The sequence below is a fragment of the Carcharodon carcharias genome, chromosome 14, assembly GCF_017639515.1.
Source record: "Carcharodon carcharias isolate sCarCar2 chromosome 14, sCarCar2.pri, whole genome shotgun sequence".
NCBI lineage: Eukaryota > Metazoa > Chordata > Chondrichthyes > Lamniformes > Lamnidae > Carcharodon > Carcharodon carcharias.
The window spans coordinates 14,130,670-14,155,837 of record NC_054480.1 but is presented as its reverse complement, the minus strand read 5'-3'; the positions used below and the strand labels follow the sequence as shown (position 1 = coordinate 14,155,837).

The following is a 25,168-nucleotide window of genomic DNA, read 5'->3' as shown; positions in this document are numbered from 1 at the left end:
GCTATCATGGAGTGTGATGGAATACTCCCCACTTGCCTGTGGATGAGTGCAGCTCCAACAACACTCAAGAAACTCAACACCATTCGGATCAAAGCAGCCCGCTTGATTGGTTCCCCCTTCCACTACATTAAACATTCACTCCCTCACCAATAATGCACAGTGGCAGCAATGTGTACCATCTACAAGATGCACTGCAGCAAGGCTTTTTTAACAGCACTTTCCAAACCTGTGACCTCTACCACCTAGAAGGACTTGGACAGCAGATATATAGGAACACCATCCGCTGGAAGTTCCCCTCCAAGCCACCTACCCTCCTGACTTGGAAATATATCACCATTCCTTCACTGTCACTGGGTCAAAATCCTGGAACTCCTTCCCTAAGAGCACTGTGGGTGTACCTACACCACACTGACTGCAGCGGTTCAAGAAGGCAGCTCACCACCACCTTCTCAAGGGCAATTAGGGATGGGCAATAAATGCTGACCTAGCAGCGAGGAACACATCCCATGAAAGAATAAGAAAAGGCTTTCTTTTAAGATTATTTTTGAGGAGATTGTTTTGTTCTCAGTTGACTGATTGTTAATGAATAGGAAAAAGAATAACCCACAAGACTGAAGCTGACACGTTTTAAGGTAGTCAATCGATGTGAAGGTAAGTTTACTATCCTGTAGACCACGTCTTACACTGCTTTTTTAATAGTATATACCATGGTGTTGTTGGTAGAACTGGACCTACCTTTGCTGGTGCTTCTGGCTGAATGTTTGCTTCATTTAATTGGACTTGGATTCCACGCGCTTCCAATTTAGGAAGAGCACCCTCATTATTCGGCTTTGAACTGAACATTCCTAGAAGAGAGAGGGCTGGATTTAATTTTCTGAAATCATCCCTCTACTCTGCAGAAAAAAAACCATGCGCCAAACATATCTTGAAATTTGTCTTTTTAGAGAAAAAAAATTGAGACTCTCTTCTGATAAATATAACTAACTGCGAAAAATATATATAAGCTAGCAGCACCATAATTGTTGAAGATTTACACAATCTCTTTGGAATACTCATCTGTTTCTTCAATCATTGACCCAAATCTTGCTGGAAAAATAAAGGCACGTTTGTGACATGCCCGTATTAAGGTGCAAACTTGCCAGCGGTTCAGGGGAAGAAGACGACTGTGAGTTGCGATTCTTCAGGGCTTGCTGACTCTGTTCAAGCTGAAGGGCGCAGGAAAATGTCAGACTAATGGTAAGTGAGAATCCCCGATCCAGAAAGGAGCTATTTAAATGCATGTCTTTCTTCAAGATGATCCAGGGTGGAATCGGTAACCCACACATTGCATGGACCCACACCTGAGGGATAGCCACATGACTGAAGCACAGGAAGTCAGCTGACTCGCATATAAACTTCTACAGCACCTTGGTTAGACCACTATTCAATGAAAGCCAAGGAAGCAGTCCTGGTAATCTGGGCAAATTTCATCCCTTAGTCTACATCACAAAAAAAAATACAGCATACCTCATTGTTGTTTATTGGATCTTGCTGTGCAAATTAGCAGCCATGTTTGCTCTCCCTTCAATCACTGTCCGATTCTCCAGGCCTCACTGAGTAATTACTGGTCAGTACTACATGTCTGTAGAGTTGGGCTCTTCGCAAAGACTTATTATCAAATTCCCAACTATTATCTTATATTACATAGTATCTGCAGCACAGGAACAGGCAATTCAGACCAACAGGTCCATGCTGATGTTTATACCCTGCACAAGCCCCTTACCTCCACCTTTACTTATTTTATCCCACCCTATCTCCAGATATTTCCCATCCAGCATTCTCTTAAATGCATCTACGCTATTTGCCTCAACCATTCCATCAGGTAGCAGATACCACATCCTTACCATTCTCTGGGTAAAGATGTTTCTCATGAATCCCTTACTAGATTTATCAGCGACTATCTTGCATCTTTGACCTCTAGTTCTGGCCTCCCCGGCAGGTTGAAAAATCTTCCCTGAATCTACCCAATCAAACCTCTTCACGATCATGAAGAGCTCTGTTAGTTTGTCCCACATCTTTCTCTTTTCTAGAGGAAACAACCCAACTTGCTCAGTCTTGGCTGATAGTTGTACCCTCTCGGTTCTGGTCACATCCTTTAAAATCTTGTTTGCACCTTCTCTGAAGCTTTTATACCCTTTTTTTTATCGTACAGAGGACAGATCCTGAATTTTTAATCGGGGGTTGGAATCCAAGTGGGTGGGTTCCTGACGCTGGGGAAGCCAATCGGAGGCCTTCAAGCACTCAGATCGGCAGCCTCACCAGCTGAGGTGGGATACAGACAGTGGGGGTGGGGGGGATGGGGTTGGGGGAAAGCAAAGGTAACTTTACATTAATTCTTAAAATGGCACAGCTATCTGGTCATGATCCTGGGGGGACGACACCTCCAGCAGTTGCAGCCATGACCTAGCGGCCATTGTGGATCTGAGGTGGGTTTGGAGGTCCCTTGTACCCCTCCTCCCCTTTCCCCTCCTGAACCCATCACGTTGCCCTGGATCACATTGTGAAGTTTTGCTCTCCATCTTTAAGGTAGGACATATTTTCATTGGAGGCGGTACAGCAAAGTTTCATTAGATTGGTCCTTGAGATGGAGGAGGTTGTCCTATGATGAGAGGCTGAGTAAATTCTCTGGAGTTTAGAAGAACGAGAGGTGATCTCATTGAAACACACAAGATTCTGAAGGGGCTTGAAAGGGTCGGTGCTGAAAGATTGTTTCCTCTGGTGGGGGAATCTAAAACACGGTCGGTGGGGGGGGCAGAGTCTCAGGATAAGGAGCCGATCATTTAGGACTGAGATGAGGAGAAATTTCTTCCCTCAAAGGGTTGTGAATCTTTGGAATTCACCCCTCCAGAGGCTGGTGGATGCTCCAATGTTGAATACAATTACCTCTGGGATGGACAGAGTTTTGGTTTTTCAGGGATTCAAGGGATATGGGGAGCAGGCAGAAAAGTGGAATTGAAGCCCAGAATTAAACATGATTGTACTGAATGGTGGAGCAGGCTCGACAGGCTGTATGGTCTACTCCTGCTCCCATTTCTTGTGTTCCTGTGGATGTGGGCTAGCATTGCCAACTGGAAGCGTCAGCGCGGGAACTGGGGCTTAAAAGGCCCCTTAAGGACATTTAATTAATGTGGATTGGCTATCTGTCACTTCCAAGGGGGTATCTGATCTGACCCTCATTCGGCCTCTTTCAAAATGACCCAGGGTCTTGATGGTCGCGGGCAACTGGCACGGAACTTGGCGGCTCCAAACTGAGTACCCGCCTCCAACCCGGACTCCGAACCTTTTTAAAAAGTCCAGGCCCAGAACTTGTGCATGGCATTCCAAGTGTGGTCCAACCAATACCAGAACACCAGCACGACTTCCTTGGCTTTCGTTGAATAGTGCCAAAGATGGTTCGCATCCATGGCTGAACTTTTATTTTATTCTCACATGGGATATATGCGTCGCTGGCTATGTCAGCATTTTTATTGTCCATCCCTAACTGCCCCCGAGAAGGTGCTAGATACAGCTTCTGTTTAATGTCTCATGTGCAAGTTGGGACATTATCTTGAATCAGAAATTCATGGCTGAGTTAGCTGAAAAATGGTTGAACAATAAATTGGTTACGTTAATGCTGTTATGTGTGCTTGGGTCTGATTTATGATGAGCATGTATGTATGTACCTTTCTGTCGGGAAATAAATGATCCTCCTTGGTCTCCAAGTGTCCTTTGCATAGAATATGACCCGAAGTACTTTTTAAAAAAAAAAATCACGCAATAATTGATTTTGTTTTGTCGAGGAGCAGGGCACCTAATCCATCCATCACAAGTCCATGCACATGTGCACACACACGGGGCAGAACGTTTCCCTCATTGGCCGTGCGCCCGGTCCGAACGGGAATGAGATAGTGCGCGATGATGTTGGGGGAGCGTCCCCACGTCATCGCACATTCACGCGATATTTCGGTCGGCGGGTGTGCGCGAGAGGCAGCAGCGCGCCTGCCAACAACTAATCGGCCTATCAAGGCCCTTAATCGATGAGTTGATTTCGGCTGGGCGGGCGGGCGCAAAGGCCAAGCGGCCTTTGGATTTTTTGAGGAAACCTCATCCACGGGCGGGACGAGATTTCCGATGTTAATTAAAAATAAAATGAAAATTTTTAAATCTCGTTTCTAACGTGTCCCTGCTCATGTGACAGAGTCACATGGGGGTGGCTGGAGACATGTTTTTCTCTTTTAAAAAAAGGCTTTATTTTTCATGTGAAAAATCTGCAGCTCCCTGAGGCTGCTCTGTATCTTCAGGGGGCTTTCAGTGAGCACACCACCCCCCCCACCCCCCCCCCCCGCCGCGGGCATGCACTGATTTCCACGCTCGCTCTCCTCCTGCACCCCCACCCCCCCGCCCCGAAACCCAGGCAGCGCTGAGTGTTTCAGCGCTCGATTCAGGCTGGCTGCCCGTTATAAATGTGAAATCGCAGTCGGGGCCTGATTGTGGGAGGCAGACCATTGCACGGCCCCTCCCAGACCCACCTGCCTGAGGGGAAAATCCTCCCCCTGGTGATATTAGTCGGTATTGATGTTGACGTTTCTTTTTCTGCTGTCTTATTTGAGATAATACGTGGGTAGCATCCACTTTCGTGATCACTAGTCCTGTGACATTACCACTGTGCCACTGTGTCCCTTGAGTTTGATCTTTTGTCCCCTTCCCCTTCCCCCCTCCACATCGACCTGCATTGCGGAGTGCAAATCCCAGTCGGTGTGGGAACGAGGCCTTAGTAACAATAGTTAGTCCCAACATGCCACTTCCCTCGTTCAGAATGACTCGGGGTCAGGATCGTGGCAGGGAACCAGCACAGAGGCCGGCAGCACTAAATTGCGCAGCTGTCGGCCTCCAATTCAGACTCTCTCACGTTTTAAGAACCCAGCCCAGCCCATTAAGCATCAGCTTATTTCAGGAATCACGTGTCACAGTTCCATCTATTTTTCCCATAAAAACTGTTGACAGGGGAAGCGGCTGTTCAGCCCTTCAAACCTGCTCCCCCCGGTTAATTAGATTATGGTTGACTATATCTTAATTCCATTTGCCCGCCTTAGCCCCTGAAAACATTAGCCCCGAAAGCCTTGCCTAACAAAAATCCCCCAATCTGAGTTTTCAAATTTTCAGTTGACTCCCAGCCTCAACAACGTGTTGTGCGGAGAGAGTTCCAGATTTCCCCTGCCCTTTATTTGAAGAGGGTTTCCTGAAAACAGCACTCACCACAGGCTGTCTCTGTCGCTTGTTGTAGGAGCAGCATCCGATCCTGCTCACATTGTCTCTGGGTGACATTGGCCTGCTTGCCTGACAGGAGATACACGAAAGCCATGTCCCCGTCCTTTCTAATGCCATGGAAGTAAAGAGTTTCATTGTCCTTTGCCAGACGGTGAGCAATGATCCACTGTTGCAGTTTAGGATGAAAACTGTAATCGGTAAACACCTTTGTGGGCGACAGAAAGAGAAAACAGCCTTCAACTTAATTTTCAAACCTGGCTAAAAGAAATAACACGCCTTTGTCTTGCACCTTTCATAACCTCAGCAAGATGTCCCGATGACTTTTAGAGCCAAGGAAGTACTTTTGAAATGCAATACGATGCGAGAGGAAATGATGCAATATAGGAAACGCAGCAGCCAATTTATGCACAGCAGGGTCCCACAAACAGTGGAGGTAATGATCAGATAACGTTTTTTTCGAGGTAATGTTAATAAATATTGACCAGGAGATTGAGATCTCACCTACTCTTCTTCAAAAACAGCCATGGAATCTTTTACATCCGCTTGACAGCCGCTGGGGCCTTGGTATTAGGTCTCATTTGAAAGATGGCACTTTCGACAGTGCAGCATTTTCCTCAGAACAGGACTGAAGTGTCAGCTCATGTTACGAGCTCAAGTCCCTGGGGTAGGACTTGAACCCACAACGTTCTGACTTAAAGATAAGAGAGCTACCAGTGAACTGAGGCTAACAGCTTATTGATAAGGCGTGGTATGGTATTTCCACAGGTAGTGGGTAGGAAGGGGGTATTGCGAGCAATCTCTGATGTAACATTAGCAGACCTGCAGAGAAATGGTATTAATGATTACAAACAGGCTGTTGAGAGAACACTGGGGTATAAGATTGCTCAGATATGGAAAACATATGGCGAATAACTCACCTCCTGATTCCCCAAAGCCTGTCCACCATCTACAAGGCACAAGTCAGGAGTGTGATGGAATACTCCCCACTTGCCTGGATGAGTGCATCTCCCACAACACTCAAGATGTTCAACATCACCCAGGACAAGCAGTCCATTTGATTGGCATCACATCCACCATCTTAAGCATTCATGCCCTCCACCACCGACACACAGTGGCAGCAGTGTGTACCATATACAAGATGCACTGCAGCAACTCACCAAGCCTCCTTCGTCACCACCTTCTCACGAACAATTAGGAGTGGGCAATAAATGCTGGCTTTGCCAGCATCACATATTCCATGAAGGAATAAAAAAAAGTCCATAAAATTACGCATTAAAATAAACAACACTCGTGGCTATAGCTGAGCACTGTAGGATATAATTGTGATGCCTTTACATCGATCAAAATAATTTCAGGCAGCTAACAAACATACAAGTTCCAAAAGACATTTAATAATCAATTTAAGTGATGCGTGCCAGCTTTGGCTGTGTTTCTTTTTACTGCAGTCAATCTACCCAATATTTAAACAGAAACTTGTTTTGGAGTCTTTAGCTCATAGTGGTATGGAACTTACAACCAAGAACAGACTGGAAAGCACTGAATCCCACACTCATTCACTGTTTTTGTCAACTACAACCCTAGAGGTTTCACTGAGTCGCATGGTGGGCCCTCCACTAGTTTCTGATTTTCACAGGATACACAGATGGAACTGTCCTCAAAGCACTAGTTAAAATCATGGAGAACCCATGTGTCCATGGAATAAAAATGAAACCAGTTGCCGAACAATTCTTGGTTTCTGCTTTTCATTTCTGAAGAACAGAAAGAGTGTTTTGCATAAACAGAAAGAAAAGACTGGCATTTATATCGCACATTTCGCAACCACCAGACACCTCATAGCACTTTACAGCCAATGAAGTGGTTTAGAAGTGTAATCACTGTTGTTATGTACAAATGCAGTAGCCAATTTACAGTTAGCAAGCTCCCACAAACAGCAGTGTGATAATCACCAGATTATCTGTTTTTTGTGATGTTCATTGAGGGATAAATATTGGCCAGGTCACCAAAAAGGCAGCCTTTATATTCTCCTCCATAAGAACATAAGAACTAGGAGTAGGCCATTTGGCCCTTGAACCTGCTCCGCCATTCGATAAGATCATAGTTGATCTGATTGTCACCTTAACTCCACTTCCCAGCCAGACCCCCATAACCCTTAACTCCTTTAGTTGTCAATCAGAAATCTGTCTCACTCAGCCTCGAGTATATCCAGCCTCCACTGCTCGCTGGGGGTGAGAATTCCAAACACTAACAATCCTCTGAGAGAAGAAATTCCTCCTCATCTCCATCTTAAATGGGAAACCCTTTATTTTGAAACTGTGCCCCCTAGTTCTAGATTCCCCATGAAGGATCTCAGCATCTACCCTGTCAAGTCTCCTCAGTGTCTTATATGTTTCAATAAGATCACCTCTCATTCTTCTAAACTCCAATGAGCAGAGGCCCAACCTGCTCAACATTTCCTCATTTGACAAACCCCTTCATCCCAGGGATCAGCCTAGTGAATCTTCTCTGAACTGCCTCCAATGCAAGTATGTAAGTAATGTGGCCAAAATTGCACATGGTACTGTAGCTGTGGTCTCACCAATGCCCTGTACAGTCGCAGCAAAACTTCTTTACTTTTGTAGCCCAACCCCTTTGCAATAAAGGCCAACATTCTTCTGTTGAAGGGTCATGAGGATTCGAAACGTCAACTCTTTTCTTCTCTGCCGATGCTGCCAGACCTGCTGAGTTTTTCCAGGTAATTCTGTTTTTGTTTTGGATTTCCAGCATCCGCAGTTTTTTGTTTTTATTCTTAATTACCTGCAGGCAGCTTTTTGCGGTTTATGTACAAGGACATCCAGGTTTCAACAACAACAAAAAATGACCCATCATGTTATTTTGTCTTAAATCCATTTGTTCCTCTGGTTTTTCCCAAAACAGAATTTTCTTAACAACAACTTATTAAAATGTCAATGCAGTAACGTACAGGAAGGGTGTAGTTCGAGCTACCCCCAGCTCGATTTGGATCTTGACATACCATCAACTTCACTACAGGAAGTGGAATGATTTGGTTCTGAGCCAAACAGCTCAGTGGGTTGTGTTTATACAATTCTATCTCTGGTCTAAAATCTGTCGCAGGCATGATTCAGACACTCAAGCCGCATGTTATAATCCACTCCTGTAAAACCAGATTGACCGTGCATGCTAAACGTGGTGAGATGGGGCCCACCGTATTTTACATGTCTCCCCAGCACCCCCATGGGAAACACGCGTGCTGGGGGCACCTAAAACTCAGCCCCATGTTCCACCGACTAGCACATCCAGAGGCACCGGAGAGGTTGCAAAACAAAGATGTACAAGGTTATAATTATCAAGAACGTCTGAGCAGGATGTAAAGAGAAAGCTGAAAGGTGACCTATAGGGGAGCTCATTAAATTTCGGAAGGGTTCGATCCCATTTGTAGGGGTGTCCAAAACTAGGGGCCATAACTATAAGGTAGTCACTAATAAAGTCAATAGGGAATTCAGGAGAAACACCTTTATTCAGAGAATGGTTAGAGCGTGGAACTTTCTTCATATTCATTCATGGGATGTGGTCACTTGCCACCATAGGGAACAATTAAGACAAAATAGCAGGTTTGAAGGTGGATGCATTTAAGGGGGAGCTAGATAAGTACATGAGGAAGAAAGGAATAGAAGGTTATGCTGATAGGATTGGATAAAGTACTGTGGGAGGAGAGTTGTCTGGAGCATAAATAGCAGCTTTAATGGCAACTCAAACCATTTCGGCCAAATGACCTGTTCCTGTGCTGTAAAAATCGACCTCTCTCCTCTATTAAGATACTCTGTAGAATTTGATAAAGTACATTGGGCAGAAACAGACCATTCAGCCCTACTAATCTGTGCTGATGTTTATACTCCATGTATCCTCCCATTCTATTTACTTCATTCTTTTTTCTCTCATGTACTCTTTATTTATAAATGTGAATTATGGGCCTGTATTTTAGACACGCAGACATAATCCTTGTTAAAACCCCATACCCTAAAGGAGCTTATGAAGTACTTTCCAACCTACCTATTTGACCAAGCCTTTGGTCATCTATCTAAGTATCTCCTAATGTGGTTCATTGTCAAATTTTGTTTGGTAATGCTAAGGTGAAACACTTTGGGACATTTTACGTTAAGATGTTAGATGAGGATGAGCAGAAGCAAGTTGTTGCATAATTCTTAGCACCCTCAGGATTGCTTCATATCAAGAAGGGGAGGTGATGCCATAGTGGTATTGTCACTGGACTAGTATTCCACAGACCCAGGGTAATGCTCTGGGGACCTGGGTTTGAATCCCACCATGGCAGATGGTGAAATTTGAATTCAATAAAAATATGGAACTAAAAAGTCTGATGAAGATCACGAAACCATTGTTGATTGTTGTAAAGACCCATCTGGTTCACTAATGTCCTTTAAGGAAAGAAATCTGCTGTCCTTACCTGGTCTGGCCTACATGTGACTCCAGACCCATAGCAATGTGGTTGACTCTTAAGGATGGGCATTAAGTGCTGGCCTAGCCAGTGATGCCCACATCCCATGAATGAATGAATAAAAAAAAGCAGCCTGTGCTTACAAAACCCAAAACACAGTGTCCAACATTAGATGTGATTCCATGAATGGACAGCGTTTTCTAAACGATCCTGAGTGTGCTAAGAATTACACTGACAGCTAATTTAAGATTATCAGTCAGGCTCGCAATGTGGCTCACTTACGTGTGCTAGAAGTTACATACACAGAGCCCTGTTCTTTACAGACAGAAAGGGCATGTTGCACCTGTTCCAATTAAACAAAACAGGTGACAGCCATTCTCTGATTCATTCCCCAGGGCAGTGCCTTGACCAATCAAAGTCAACCTGCTTGGTTTGAATTTAAGCAAAGCTAGGCAGTTAACTGTCAGTCAGCAGTTAACTGGTGCATTCTCCATGGCAATGCCTCTACCAATCAGGGTCTACTTGCTGACCAATCAGCACTCTCTTCTCATGAAGTTTAAATTGTTGTTCCCTTTACATTTGGTGTTCTTGCAAATTGTCCTGATGAGCGCAAGATGAAAAGCTTTGCCACATGAGCCTTTTTTAGCAATACTCAAGTTCTGTACTACTAAAAGTCCATCTTTATGGTATCCCAGTTAAATAAATAACAATTTCATTGTGAGTCTGTGATGACAGATTTCATCTCTAAGGTAACTGTAGCAAAAACATCAGCATGTTCTTTATTTTACATTCTTTTTGCATGAATGCAGATATTTATCCAATGTGGATTATAAGAGAAGAGGAAGTATGTGTATTTATATAGTGCCTTTCACATCCTTGAGATGCCTCAAAGCACTTTCTATCATTGAGGTATTTTGAAGTGTAGTCACTGTTTTAACTTAGAAAACTTGTAGCCAATTTAGGGATGGGTATTCTCCATGGCAGCACCTCTACCAATCAGAGTCCACTTGCCAACCAATCAGCACTCTCCTCTCAGGAAGTATAAATTGTTGTTCCCTTTACATTTGGTGTTTTTGCAAATTGTCCTGATGAGTGCAAGATGAAAAGCTTTGGTATTGTGTATCTTTTTCAGCAATACTCAAATTCTACTACTAAAAGACCATCTTTTTTGTGTTCATATTGGTATCCCAGTGAAGTAAAAAACAACTTCGTTCTGACTCACACCCAATGAACGAATAAAGAAAAATTGCAAGCTCCCAAAAACAACACCATGATAATGACAAGATAACCTGTTTGTGATGATGTTGTATGAGGGATAATTACTGGCCAGGACACTAGGGATAACTCCTCCATCCCCACCCTCTTTCCGATCACCCTTTTTCCAATAATTTATAATTTTTAAAAACATATACTTTTCTTTTCCCACCTATTTTTAAATTTATTTCGATCTATTGTTTTATCTCCACCTTTTAGCCCATTCCGATCCCTTCCCCCCACCCCACCCCCACTAGGGACATCTGCCTCTAGCTTGTCCTGCTTGCTACCCTTTGTGTCCCCATTAGCACGTTCCTTAGATAATATCACCAGCGTCAACACCCCTTTGTCCTTTTGTCTATGACATCTTTGGCCATCCCTTATTTGCCTCCACCCATCACTGGCCCCCCTCTCCAGCTTTACCTGTCCCACCCCCCTCTACCATAACAAAAACAGAATTACCTGGAAAAACTCAGCAGGTCTGGCAGCATCGGCGGAGAAGAAAAGAGTTGACGTTTCGAGTCCTCATGACCCTTCGACAGAACTTGAGTTCGAGTCCAAGAAAGAGTTGAAATATAAGCTGGTTTAAGGTGTGTGTGTGGGGGGCAGAGAGATAGAGAGAGAGAGAGGTGGAGGTGGGGGGTGGTGTGGTTGTAGGGACAAACAAGCAGTGATAGAAGCAGATCATCAAAAGATGTCAACGACAATAGTACAATAGAACACATACCTCTACCAGCTTATATTTCACCTCATTTCTATATTCCCTCAGTTCTGATGAAGAGTCATACGGACTCGAAACGTTAACTGTGTCTTCCTCTCCGCAGAGGCTGTCAGACCTGCTGAGTTTTTCCAGGTATTTTTGTTTTTGTTCAGATTTCCAGCATCCGCAGTGTTTTGCTTTTAACTGGGGAGAACTCCCTCTGCTCTTCTTCAAAATAGTGCTGTGGGATCCTCAATGTCCACCTGAGGGGACAGACGGGGCTTTGCTTTAATGTCTCACCTGCGAGTCAGCACCTCCATTAGTGCAGTGTAGCCTTACACCTCTGGGGAGTGTTATCCATTGAGGCTGGCACAGCTAGCACCAAAGCATCATTTTAAGCGGTATAAAAAAGATCACTAACCATTACTGACCCAGTCAGAAGGGCACAGTTTAGCTTGTGATACTAATCACATGCATGGGGTTGTGGATTATGTTTTCTCAGCACTTGCAAGCTTTACCCCCCCCCCACAACCCCCCCTACAACTCACCACAATTTATTGGCTATTCTGGATGTAATTTTCCTGACTGTGCATCATATTTCAGAGTAACTAGCTTCTCGTTTTACCTTTGTCTTCAGCGTTGCAATGGTCATGTGTGGAAACACATTCATTGTGATGGATATACCGCGTGACTGTGAATCTTCAACCCCAACTCTTAATCTACAAGTAAACAGTGGGAATTTGTTATCTCAGGAAAATAGACTGCTCTGTCTAAGTCACACATGCTATATTTAAACACCAGTGGTGAAGGCAACAATACAAGAGGGGGGGGGTGGGGGTGCGTGGGTGGTGTGCATTGTAAAGTTTAGGGCCAGGCGCTAAGATACATACAGAAAGATATTAACAGTCAGTGTGTGTTGTCAACAGGAATTAGAGAGGGCTATAATGGTTCCGTTCTAGTTTCTTTCTTTCATCCTTAGAGACCACCCTGCTGTATGACCGCCCTATTGTCTAATGGCCATTAGGCAACAGAGCAACCAACTAGAAGGGCAGGAACAGAAGGAACATTAGTTCTTGTTCCCTTAGCCTCAGGATCAGTGGGAGGTGTGGTAAGATTAGAAAGGATGGTGAATCACTCACAGCCCCACATGCCCTAGTATTTAATTACAAAATAAATTGGCAAAGGCCTGAAAAGAGTCGCAAGCCATTCAGCAACAGAGCACAAAACTTCTATAATCATTACTTATTAACAGCCCACTCACCAGAGATTTGATAAAGGAGCTCAAAATCATGAAAGATTTTACTTATTCACACTATCAAATCGAGAAGGCTGTGACCAGAGGACACAGATTTAAAGTAAAAGGACCAAAGGCGACATGAGGAAACAGTTTTCATACGGTAATGATCTGGAAAGCACTGACTGAAAGGACAGTGGAAGAATATTCAATAGTAACTCGCAAGGGCAAATTGGATAAATGCTGGAACGATAAAGAATTTACAGGGCTATGAGGAAAGAGGAGAAGAGTGGCATTAATTGAATAACCCTACTAAGGAGCCAGCATTGGCATGAGGGGCCGACTGGCCACCTTCTGTGGTGTATGGTTCTATGATTCTATCCCATGCATCTTCACTTTATTCACTAACTTACTTGATTTCATGTTGAGGAAAGACAGCTTCCTTGAGTTGGACAGTGACAGGAGCGTGATTCTCAGCCAGGATCTCAGCGTACTCAACTGCCATTTCTTTGTCTCCCAGTTCAATCGCTCTGCTCAGTTTCTGAGCAACAGCCTCCACTGTAGGAATAAGAAATGAGACAGGCCACCCAGGTTGTTAAGACATAGGAGGAAAGGTAGAGAAAGGCAGCTGGAGGCTTTCGTTGTTCCATCATGACTTGCCCTATCACCACCGCCCCCCACCCTTACCCCAACATCCCTTTCATCAATTAATCATTCCTGTCCTCCACCCTATCACAGACCTTCTCTGTTGTTCTTTCCTCTGTCCCCACCCCCCACCTCATTTTCCTGCCTCTGTACTTGCTTAAAATCTGTTAAATATCGAACATCTACCAGTGCTGTTGGATGGTCAGTGATCTGAAATGTTAATGCAGTTCCTCTCTCTGCAGATGCTGCCTGACTCACTGAGGAGCGTTCTCCAACATTTTTTGGTTATTTTCAGGTTCCTGTAAAGCACCTTGGGGTGTTTTTATTGTGTCGCAGGTGCTATATAAATACAACTTCTTGTTGTATCTCAGATTTCCAGCATTCACAGTATTTTCCTTCTGTCATTGTGGAGGCTTTCATTGTTAACCCGAAGCAGATGTTGATACTCTGAAGTAAATATAATTCTGCTCACATGGTGGAATATTTTGGTGCTCAAAAGACATTGAAAGAAACTCCTGTCTTCACCACCTGGCCAATAACTGCCCATTATAGCACTGACATGGCTTTAATCCCATTGATTTCAATGGAGTCAATGTCCAGTGGGTTCTCTAATGGGCAGATCTGCTTTGCCAGATTAATGCCTAGCCGAAAATGAAAATTTATTCCATTGGCTGGCAGTACAGAACTTGGCTACTGCTGGAAAAATAAACACATGTTGTTGGAGCTTTTCATCTTGCACTCTTCAGGACAAACACAAGAATGCCAAATTTCAAACAATCACAACAATTTATACTACAGGAGAAAAAGGTGCTGGTTGGTTGACAAGTCGACTCTGATTGGCCGAGGCATTGCCATGGAGAAGGCAACAGGGAACTGTAGGCTCCCCAATCTCCCGAGTAATTCAAAAAAGGCTCAAGGCTTGAAAAATATTCCTTTTGTTGCAGGAAAGTAGATGTGAATGTTGACAATGGCAAGCGGTTAGGGTCTGGAATGCACAGTCTGGGAGTGTGGTGGAGGCAGGTTCAATCGAGGTATTCAAGAGGGAATTGGATGGTTATTTGAAAAGAAACAATCTTCAGGGTTGGGAGAAAGGAACTAGATGAGTTGCTCATTCGGAGAGCTGGTGCAGACATGATGGGCCAAATGACCTCCTTCTGCACTGTAACGATTCTGTGATTCTGTGATTATATATATCCACATCACAAAGACAGATGATCACAGTGCCATTTATGTTGGGGTGCCTCCGAAAGGACGATTACCCCCCCCCCCCCACAACCAACCCCACGACCATTCCTGCCTTGCTTCCGCCTCCCCCTGTATGTATCACAGAGACGGAGGCAGAACCGGGCCCTTAACTGGTTCTTAATTGGCCACTTGAGGGCCTCAATAGGCCCAAAGAGTGGGCAGGCGGCCTGACGCCTTACTTGCCTACGGTAACATGGAAGACAGGTTGGGGGTGGGTATGAAGGTCTCGGGCAGACCGCCCCCTGACCCCCAACCATTTTATTTGACGAGCTCCCTGCCTTCAAATACACCGGCGGTGGGCTGTAAAATTCACGTTTGATTGCCACAGGAAGATGGCAGGTTGCAAGTGTGACTTCTTGTTCAATACGAAATTCAGGAGAAACCTCCTCTCAACAACTGGTGAGATGGAGGAACTCACGACCACATGGTGCGTCTGAGGTGAATAGTGTGGATGCATCTGAAGGGAAAGGGTAAAAAAAAGGGTATGCAGATATAGGGTTGGATGAAGAGGGGCGGTGGGGGGTAGATTGTGTGGAACTTAAACGATGGCATAGGCCAGTTGGGCTGAATGTGCTGTAACTTCTAGGTAATTCGAGGTCAGCGGCTATTAATGCAACCATTTTTCTAGTGTGACATCGCTCATCACTGTCAACGAGGGACCTGGATTTTGGTAAACTGACCTTTCTCTATCAGCTCCATACTTGGATTTTTTGTGGTTATCTTGCTAGATGTCAACATCTTTCCACCGCAGTAGTAATGTAGACAGGTCTCTGGGGATAAATGGGAAGAAAATACATCATAATTAATTAAAAATCGAGACATTGGGGCCTGTATTAATAGGTGTACATTTTTTTTCTTTGAAGACTGCACAAGTACTTCAGTCACTGAGCTTCATATTGGACATAAAACCAGGTCTGCCTGCTCAGGTGGACATTAGCATAGTTTCCTTAACCAAAACACCAAAAAAGTAACAGTTCATTTGGCTCATTGTTATTAGTGGGATCTTCAGGTGAGTGACTGCTCTTGACAGCAGGCAACAGTTGACCGAGTATGGCATCAAAGACTCCCAGCAAATTTGAAGTCAATGGGAAACAGGAACCACTGGTTGGAGTCATACCTAGCACAAAGGAAGATGGTTGTGGTTGTTGGAGGTCAGTCATCTCAGCTCCAGGACATCACTGCAGGAGTTCCTCAGGGTAGTGTCCTTAGCCCAATCATCTTCAGCTGCTTCATCAAGGGCCTCCCCTCCATGCTAAGGTCAGAAGTGGGGGTGCTCGCTGATGATTGTTCAGCACCATTCATGACTCCTCAGATACTGAAGCAGTCCATGTCTAAATGCAGCAAGACCCGGAAAACATTTGGGCTTGGGCTGCTAAGTGGTAAGTAACATTTGCGCCATGCAAGTGCCAGGCAATGACCATCTCTAACAAGAGAGAATCTAATCATCTCCACTTGACATTCAATGGCATTACCATCACTGAATCCCCAACTATCAATGTCCTGGGGGTTACCATTGACCAGAGACTGAACTGGGCCAGCCATATAAATAGGGCTGCTACAAATGCAGGTCAGAGGCTGGGAATTCTGTGGCGAGTAACTCACCTCCTGACTCTCCAAAGCCTGCATTTATGATGTGCATGGAGATCAACAAATCAAAACAACCAAATGTACTGAACGATCCAAATGAAAACCGTTGGACAAGATTTCATTTTTTTGTAATGTTTACTTTAACAATCAAACTAAAATCAACATAAATTAAACATTAATTAACAGGCAAGTCACAGTTAATATGACTTATAATTTACACATTGAGTAGCAAATACAACAACAATTGTTCTCACAGGTTTGTTGGACTGTCCTCTTGGTGTATAGGGCACCAATTTCAGTCAAAGATAGAAGAGTAGAATTCCTACTTTTATTCACAGAATCACAGAATCACAGTGCAGAAGAGGCCCTTCGGCCCATCGAGTCTGCACAGACACGTGAGAAACACCTGACCTACCCACCTAACCCCATTTACCAGCACTTGGCCCATAGCCTTGAATGCTATGAAGTGCTAAGTGCTCATCCAGGTACTTTTTAAAGGATGTGAGACAACCCGCCTCCACCACCCTTCCAGACAGTGCATTCCAGACCGTCACCACCCTCTGGGTAAAAAAGTTTTTCCTCACATCCCCCCTAAACCTCCTGCCCCTCACCTTGAACTTATGCCCCCTTGTGACTGACCCTTCAACTAAGGGGAACAGCTGCTCCCTATCCACCCTGTCCATGCCCCTCATAATCTTGTACACCTCGATCAGGTCGCCCCTCAGTCTTCTCTGCTCCAACGAAAACAACCCAAGTCTATCTAACCTCTCTTCATAACTTAAATGTTTCATCCCAGGCAACATCCTGGTGAATCTCCTCTGCACCCCCTCCAGTGCAATCACATCCTTCCTATAATGTGCCGACCAGAACTTCACACAGTACTCCAGCTGTGGCCTCACCAAGGTTCTATATAACTCCAACATGACCTCCCTACTTTTGTAATCTATGCCTTGATTGATAAAAGCAAGTATCCCATATGCCTTTTTCACCACCCCACTAACATGCCCATCTGCCTTCAGAGATCTATGGACACACACGCCAAGGTCCCTTTGTTCCTCAGAACTTCCTAGTACATTGAATACTTCCTTGTCAAATTACTCCTTCTAAATTGTATCACCTCACACTTTTCAGGGTTAAATTCCATCTGCACTTATCTGCCCATTTGACCATCCCGTCTATATCTTCCTGTAGCCTAAGACATTCAACCTCACTGTTAACCACCCAGTCAATCTTTGTGCCATCCGCAAATTTACTAATCCTATCCCCCACATAGTCATCTATGTCATTTATATAAATGACAAATAATAGGGGGGACCCAGCACAGATCCCTGTGGTATGCCACTGGACACTGGCTTCCAGTCACTAAAGCACCCTTCTGTCATCACCCTCTGTCTCCTACAACTAAGCCAATTTTGAATCCACCTTATCAAATTACCCTGTATCCCATGTGCCTTTACCTTCTTTATAAGTCTCCCATGTGGGATCTTGTCAAAGGCTTTGCTGAAATCCATATAAACTACATCAACTACACTACCCTCATCTACACACCTGGTCACCTCCTCAAAACATTCAATCAAATTTGTTAGGCATGACCCCCCTCTGACAAAGCCATGCTGACTGTCCCTGATCAAATCTTGCCTCTCCAAGTGGAGACAGATTCTCTCTTTCAGAAATTTCTCCAATAGTTTCCCTACCACTGACGTGAGACTCACTGACCTGTAGTTCCCTGGCTTATCTCTACAGCCCTTCTTAAATAGCGGAACCACATTAGCAGTTCTCCAGTCCTCTGGCACTTCCCCCATGGCTAGAGAGGAATTAAAAATTTGGGTCAGAGTCCCTGCGATCTCTTCCCTTGCCTCCCTCAGCAGTCTGGGACACATCTGAACCTGGAGATTTGTCCACTTTTAAGCCTGCCAACACCTTGTCACTCCCTATATCAATTAGCTCAAGAACCTTGCAGTCTCTGTCCCTGAGTTCGATACCTTCATCCTCATTCTCTTGGGTGAAGATGGACGTGAAGTATTCATTCAACACTCTAGCAATGTCCTCTGGCTCCACCCATAGATTGCCCCCTTGGTCCCTTATGAGCCCTACTCTTTCCCTGGTTATCCTCTTCCCATTGATATACTTATAGAATATCTTGGGATTTTCCCTACTTTTACCAGCCAGAGCTTTCTCATCTCCCCTCTGCTCTCCTAATTGCTTTCTTAAGCTCCACCCTGCACTGTCTGTACTCCACTAATGCCTCCGCTGATTTGCTTCCCTTGTACCTGCTAAAAGCCTCTCTTTTCCTTCTCATCATAACCTGAATATCTCTGGTCATCCATGGTTCTCTGGGCTTGTTACTCCTTCCTATCACCCTAGACGGAACATGTTGAGCCTGTACCCTCCCCATTTCCTTTTTGAATGCCCCCCTCTGCTCCTCTGTAGATTTCCCCACAAGTAACTGTTCCCAGCCTACCTTGGCCAGATCCTGCCTTATTTTACTAAAATCCACTCTCCCCCAAACCAAAACATTTTTTTGCAACTTGTCAATTTCTTTGTCCATAACAAACTTAAACTGTACCATTTGTTGTCACTATCGCTAAAATGCTCCCCCACCACCCCCTCAGCCACCTGTCCAGCTTCATTCCACAGAATTAGGTCTAGCAATGCACCGTCCCTTGTTGGACCTCTATATATTGACCTAACATATTCTCCTGTACACAGTTCAAGAAATCCACTCCATCCAAGCCCTTAACACTATGTCTATCCCAATTAATGTTGGGAAAGTTGAAATCACCTAATATAATTACCCTATTGTTATTGTTTTTACACACCTCCACAAATTGTGCACATATTTGCTCCTCAATTTCCCACTGACTATCTGGGGGTCTATAAACAAACACCTAATAATGTGGTTGTCGCTTTTTTATTCTTAAACTCTACCCACAAAGCTTCATTCGATGTCCCCTCCAAGATATCATCTCTCCTTACTACAGTAACAGACTCCTTAACTAATAATGCAACACCTCCTCCTCTTTTACCCCCTCCCCTGTCTCGCCTGAAGATTCTACATCCCGGAATGTTGAGCTGCCAATCCTGCCCTTCCCTCAACCACGTCTCAGTGACGGCTACTTTATCACAATTCCACGTGTCAATCCTCACCCTTAACTCATCTGTTTTACCTGTAATACTCCTAGCATTAAAGTAGAGGCCATCCAGCCTTGCCTTACTCCCTTGAAGCTTATTGCAGCTGTACTCCCTCTGACTTGATTGTTTTACTGTATTATGATGTGTCCCTATTCTGCTAACATTCTATGTCCCCTCCCCCTGCCGAATTAGTTTAAACTCCTCCCAACAGCACTAGCAAACCCGCCCGCCAGGATGTTAGTCTCCCTCTGGTTCAGATGTAGACTGTCCCGCTTGTACAGGTCCCACCTTCCCCAGAAATGGTCCCAGTGATCCAGGAGTCTAAAACCCTCCCTCCTGTACCAACTCTTAAGCCACATGTTCACCTGTGCTATTCTCTTATTTCTGAGCTCGCTAACACGTGGCACAGAGATTACAATCTGAGAGGTCTTGCGTTTTAGTCTACTGCCTAATTCCCTGAATTCTTGATGCAAGACCTCATCCCTCTTTCTACCTATGTCATTGGTACCAACATGTACCATGACCTCTGCCTTATCACCCTCCCCTTTCAGGATGCCCTGCAGCCGTTCAGTGACATCCCGGACTCTGGCACCAGGGAGGCAACATACCATCCTGGAGTCACGTTGATGGCTACAGTAGCGCTGATCTGTTCCCCTGACTATAGAATCCCCTATTACTATTGCTCTTCCTCCCTTCCTCCCCTCCTGTACAGACAGGCTTATGGTGCCAGAAGCTTGGTTCTGTCCACACTCCCTGGAGGAACTAGCGCCCTCATCAGTCTCCAAAATGGAATACCGATTTGCGAGTGGGACCCCAGTGGACAACTGAACTACCTGCCTGTTTCTCTTGGACTGCCTGGTGGTCACCCATTCTCTTCCTTCTTCAAGTCCCTTCAGCTGCAGTGTGACCACCTCTCTAAATGTGCTATCCACAATGGTCTCAGACTCGCGGATGCTCCAGTGTCCCCAGCCGCCGTTCCAGCTCTGAAACCCGAGCTTCCAGGAACTGTAGCTGTACGTATTTCCTGCACACGTGCTGGTCCGGGCACTGGGAATGTTCCCAGCTTCCCACATGGAGCATGAGGAGCACACCATGGCATTGAGCTCTCCTGCCTTGACTTACCCCTTTAAATTAAACCTTTTAAGTCAATTACTCTAGGGCCCTTCTTTCCTGATCCTCATTACTGTAGAATATACAAACTATAAACCACAAAAAGACCTTAAACTATACGCGATTAAAGTAGTAAATACCTTACCCACTACTTACCAGTGATTCCTTTCCCTTGTAGCCTGTACTGCTGCAGCACGCTCTGAAGATTTAAGAAGTTGGATAGCAAGGGAAAAATGCAAAGAGCACCTCGTCCCCTATGCACCGAATTCCCGCTTTGCACCAAATTCCGAATACCCACGCTGGCTGTGCCCCACTCAGGATGTGCTCACTCTCCTGTTCATGTGCAAGCACACTGTCTATTCTTCAAAGATGTACCCACTAGTTCTCATCCAACAGAAGGTCCCAATCGACCTGAGTTCCACGGATACAAGCTCCAACAAAATGGTGTACATCTCCGGAACCACCTCAGCTCAGCTTACAATGCTCTTGATAGCATGGATCCACCAGCATCACCTTTATTTCAATCCTCAATGACAAGCCTAGGCAGTGTATGGCCAAATCTGCTCAGTCAATTACTTTATGTAACTGAAACAGCTGCAGCAACCTTGTATTTCCCTCTTGCCAATTCCTGGATTCAGCCTTCATTTTCTTCAGCCTGCCTACATGTCACTGCTGGTTGACATGAACTTGGATAGATATGTGTCTTTATCTGGTTTTAACTAGTTTCAGTTTTCCCAGAAACCTGAAGTTTCAGTTCCCTTTCAATTAGCGTCTGTTTCAAATAATACAAGCTTTGAAACCAGTATCAATGCACCCAAAAGAATGTTTGGCAAGTCATCTGTTCAGACAGCTGCTCGCATACCCTGTCCTATAGGCCCGCAAACCATGGGTTCCATCAGAATGAGCACAATCTACAAGGCATAAGTCAGAAGTGTGATGGAATATTCTCCACTTGTCTGGGTGTATGCGGCTCCAACACTCAAGAGGCTTGACACCATCCAGGACAAAGCATCTGCTTGATCTGCATCATAACTTGAAAACCCTTTCCAAATATACTAATAACAGTCATAAAATAATGTGGACAGAAAGCTGCTAGGGTTTAGTGGGTTAAATATGAGGTCAGATTTCATAAACCTGGCTTGTAATTTCGTAAGTAGAGAAGGTTGTGGGAGTGAACCAATTGAGGTGTTTCAAATATTCTTCCTCTTCTCGAGTTCCCTGCCTGAAGGCAGGTCTGACTCACGGCTCTGTGATCTCCACCACAGGCAGGACAAAAAACAGGTTCCGTATCCACCCCAGCTAGAACGGGGATGAAACCTATTCTTTTTTTTGAAAAGTATACTTTATTCACAAAATATCTGAAAGAACATTACGAAACATTTCTAAATGGCCATCACAAAGAATACAGTCAGTTTCAACTTTTACACATGAATCACAAGGTGCTTCAGTACAATCAATGAATATTACAATCATTTCAATATGGTTAATACAGACAATCAGACAATGGAATTGGAGTTATCAAAATACATCATGTTGCACTCTGAGGTGCTTCAATGCAATTATAATACAATTAGAATCCAATGCAAACATTCATTGTGATCTGTACAGCCCGAGGGGTCTATGCAATTCCCAGCCCCTCGGTGCACTATGGCAGAAAGGTCTTAGACAGCAACCTTTCCCTATTGGGCTTTTGCGGCGGCTGCCCTAAGCTTTAGTGCGTCCCTCAGCACGTAGTCCTGGACCTTGGAATGTGCCAGTCTGCAACACTTGGTTGGGGACAATTCTTTGCGCTGGAAGACCAACAAGTTTCAGGCAAACCAAATGGTGTCTCTCACCGAGTTGATGATCCTCTAGCTGCAGTTGATGTTTGTCTCCGTGTGTGTTCCTGGGAGCAGTCCGTAGAGCACAGAGTCCTGTGTCACAGATCTGCTCGGGATGAACCTCGACAGAAACCACTGCATCTCTCTCCAGACCTTCTTTGCAAAGGCACAACCCACAAGGAGGTGAACAACGGTCTCGTTCCCACCACAGCCACCTCGAAGGCAACATGCAGAGGGGGTGAGACTCCTGGCGTGTAGGAAGGATCTGACGGGGAGGGCTTTTCTCCCCACCAGCCAAGCTACATCTTGGTGCTTGTTGGAAAGTTCTGGTAATGAGGCATTCTGCCAAATGACTTTGACAGTCTGCTTGGGGAACCATCCCACAGGATCCACCCTCTCCTTTCCCCTCAGTGCCTCTAAGACGTTACGTGCTGACCGCTGTCTGATGGACTTGTGGTCAAAGGTGTTTCTCTGCATAAATTTTTCCACGAGGGACAGGTGGTACAGCACGATCCAACTACTTGGAACGTTCCGTGGCAGCGTGGCCAGACCCATCCTTCACAACACCGGGTACAGGTAGAACCTCAGCACGTAGTGACACTTGGTGTTTGCGTACCGAGGGTCTACGCACAGCTTGACGCAGCCGCACACAAAGGTGGCCATCAGTATGAGGATGATGTTGGGCATGTTTTTTCCCCCTTTATCTGGAGGTTCATACATCGCGTCCCTGCAGACACGATCCATTTTCGACCTCCAGATAAAGTGAAAGATGGCTCGGGTGATCGCCATCACGCAGGAGTCTGGAATGGGCCAGCCCTGTGCCACTTACAGCAACAGCGAGAGTGCCTCACACCTGATGACTAGGTTCTTACCCACAATGGAGAGGGAGCGTCGCTCCCACATGCCCAGTTTTCTCTGCACTGTAGACACTCGCTCCTTCCAGTTTCTAACGCATGCCCTGGTCCCTCCGAACCAGATCCCCAGCACCTTCAGGACGGGGATGAAACCTATTGGCAGCAATCTGATCGAAACCAGTAATCCAGCCAAGTGACACCCCCACTAAAGCTTCCAGGTTTCTGCGTCAACATCCACTTTTACATGAAGGTTGTGGCCTAGAGCTATGGAGAGTGACGGTAGAGGCTCAAATTTCTTTCCATTGCATGGCTGACCAGGAATATCTCCCACTCTTCCTACCTGCCATACGCCGGAGGGATTTACAAGATGATACTCAGTCTGTTTGGCCGCGTTATGAACACACCTCCCTTGGCCATCAAGTCCTGGAGTGGGACTTGACCAAGAGCTTCTGGCCCAGAGGCAGGGACATTACCCACTGCAGCACAAGACTTCCTCTGAAATATTAAAGAGATATAAACTACTGTTTCTGGTGCGAGAATCAAGAGTAAGGAGGCGTAACCTTAAAGTCTGAGCTAAGCCAGTCAGGGGGAGGAAGCAGGAAGCACATCTTCCACAGAAAGGGTAGTGAAAATCCCTCTCCCGTTAGGCTATGGATACTGGGGGTCAACTGGAGTTTTCAAGACTGAGATAGTAGATTTTTATGGAGCAAGAGTGGGTAACTGGAGTTGAGATGCAGATCAGTCATGATCTAACTGAATGTTGGAAGCTAGCCTAAAACCCTGACTGATCTATTCATGTTCCTATGTTCCTAGTGCCTGGATCATTCTTTCCAAAACCATTAACGTTCCACAGGTTAAATTTGTTCCTGAGACCGCATGTCACGATCCAAAGTTAATGATAAAAAAACTTCTGCCAATAGGGATGGTTGTAAAAGTTCTATAAGCAGGTTCTGGACTGAAGCAGAAACATAAATTGTCAGTTCGTAAATAATAAAGTCATTTGAAAAGGTAAATAACAGTGTTGGAGCCAGTGCCTGGAAAACTAATGTCGTTTGTTTAAGAGGTGTGAGGAATTTAGATTGTAAACAGACTGAACTTTTACTAACAAGCCACACAAATATATAGTTATTGCCACTGAAACGGCACCAAATTATCCACTTATCAAAGGGATAAAATTATAATGACATTTGGTTATCAACACATTGATGTTGGCCTTTAAAAACTTTCAAAACAACAGAAGCCGGAAACCATTTGTCCTAATTCTCCCCTCCCTCCCCACCCAAAACAAATAAAACAGGGGCTCAGAAACAGAAAATTTATGCCTTGCAGAAGACATGAACACATACCTCATCTGCTTGCTTTACGGGGACTCTGAAGAACTACTAAAAGCCTTATCCTAGGAATTAGGGAGTGATGTGCTGTCCAAACAGACAGGGGATAATCATTCACAGAAAGAAAAAGTGAAACAACTCATGGTTCCAGGAAGTAGGAGGCTGCTTTTTTTTAAAAAAAAGATGAGGCTTAGCGGGCCACAGAATTGCCTGATTAAAATTGGAATTACCAAATGAAGCGACTCATCAGGTTTCAGGAAATGAAGCATTTCCTCACCTAGAATTACTACAGCTTAAATGGATCGTTCTTCTTTGTATTTAGTTAAAGCCAATAATGAACCATGAGGTGTGCTTGAACATTAATTGCAACTAGAGATCACAAATTAGCAGCATTTGTTGCAAACACTGTCGTTTCACCCCCGACTAATTTTACTGTTCGTTGAAAGCAACCGAGTGCGATATTGGGCAGTGTAAAACGGGTGTTCTACCCAACTCTGTGGGATTCACGCCTCTCTAAAAT

General features: G+C 44.9%; 1 protein-coding gene across 1 annotated transcript in view; it reads right to left on the bottom strand.

The window, feature by feature from the left end:
* Positions 1–24,807, bottom strand: part of rbck1 (RanBP-type and C3HC4-type zinc finger containing 1) — a 46,938-nt gene extending 22,131 nt beyond the window's left edge. Inside the window, exons 1-6 of the mRNA XM_041204481.1 lie at positions 24,664–24,807; positions 15,495–15,584; positions 13,338–13,482; positions 12,316–12,409; positions 5,275–5,491; positions 736–845 (exon numbers count right to left, since the gene is read on the bottom strand). Coding sequence (XP_041060415.1) covers positions 736–845; positions 5,275–5,491; positions 12,316–12,409; positions 13,338–13,482; positions 15,495–15,552 — 624 coding nt within the window. The 5' untranslated portion in view covers positions 15,553–15,584; positions 24,664–24,807. The remainder of the gene's footprint in view (positions 1–735; positions 846–5,274; positions 5,492–12,315; positions 12,410–13,337; positions 13,483–15,494; positions 15,585–24,663) is intronic.
* Positions 24,808–25,168: the final 361 nt, after the last annotated feature.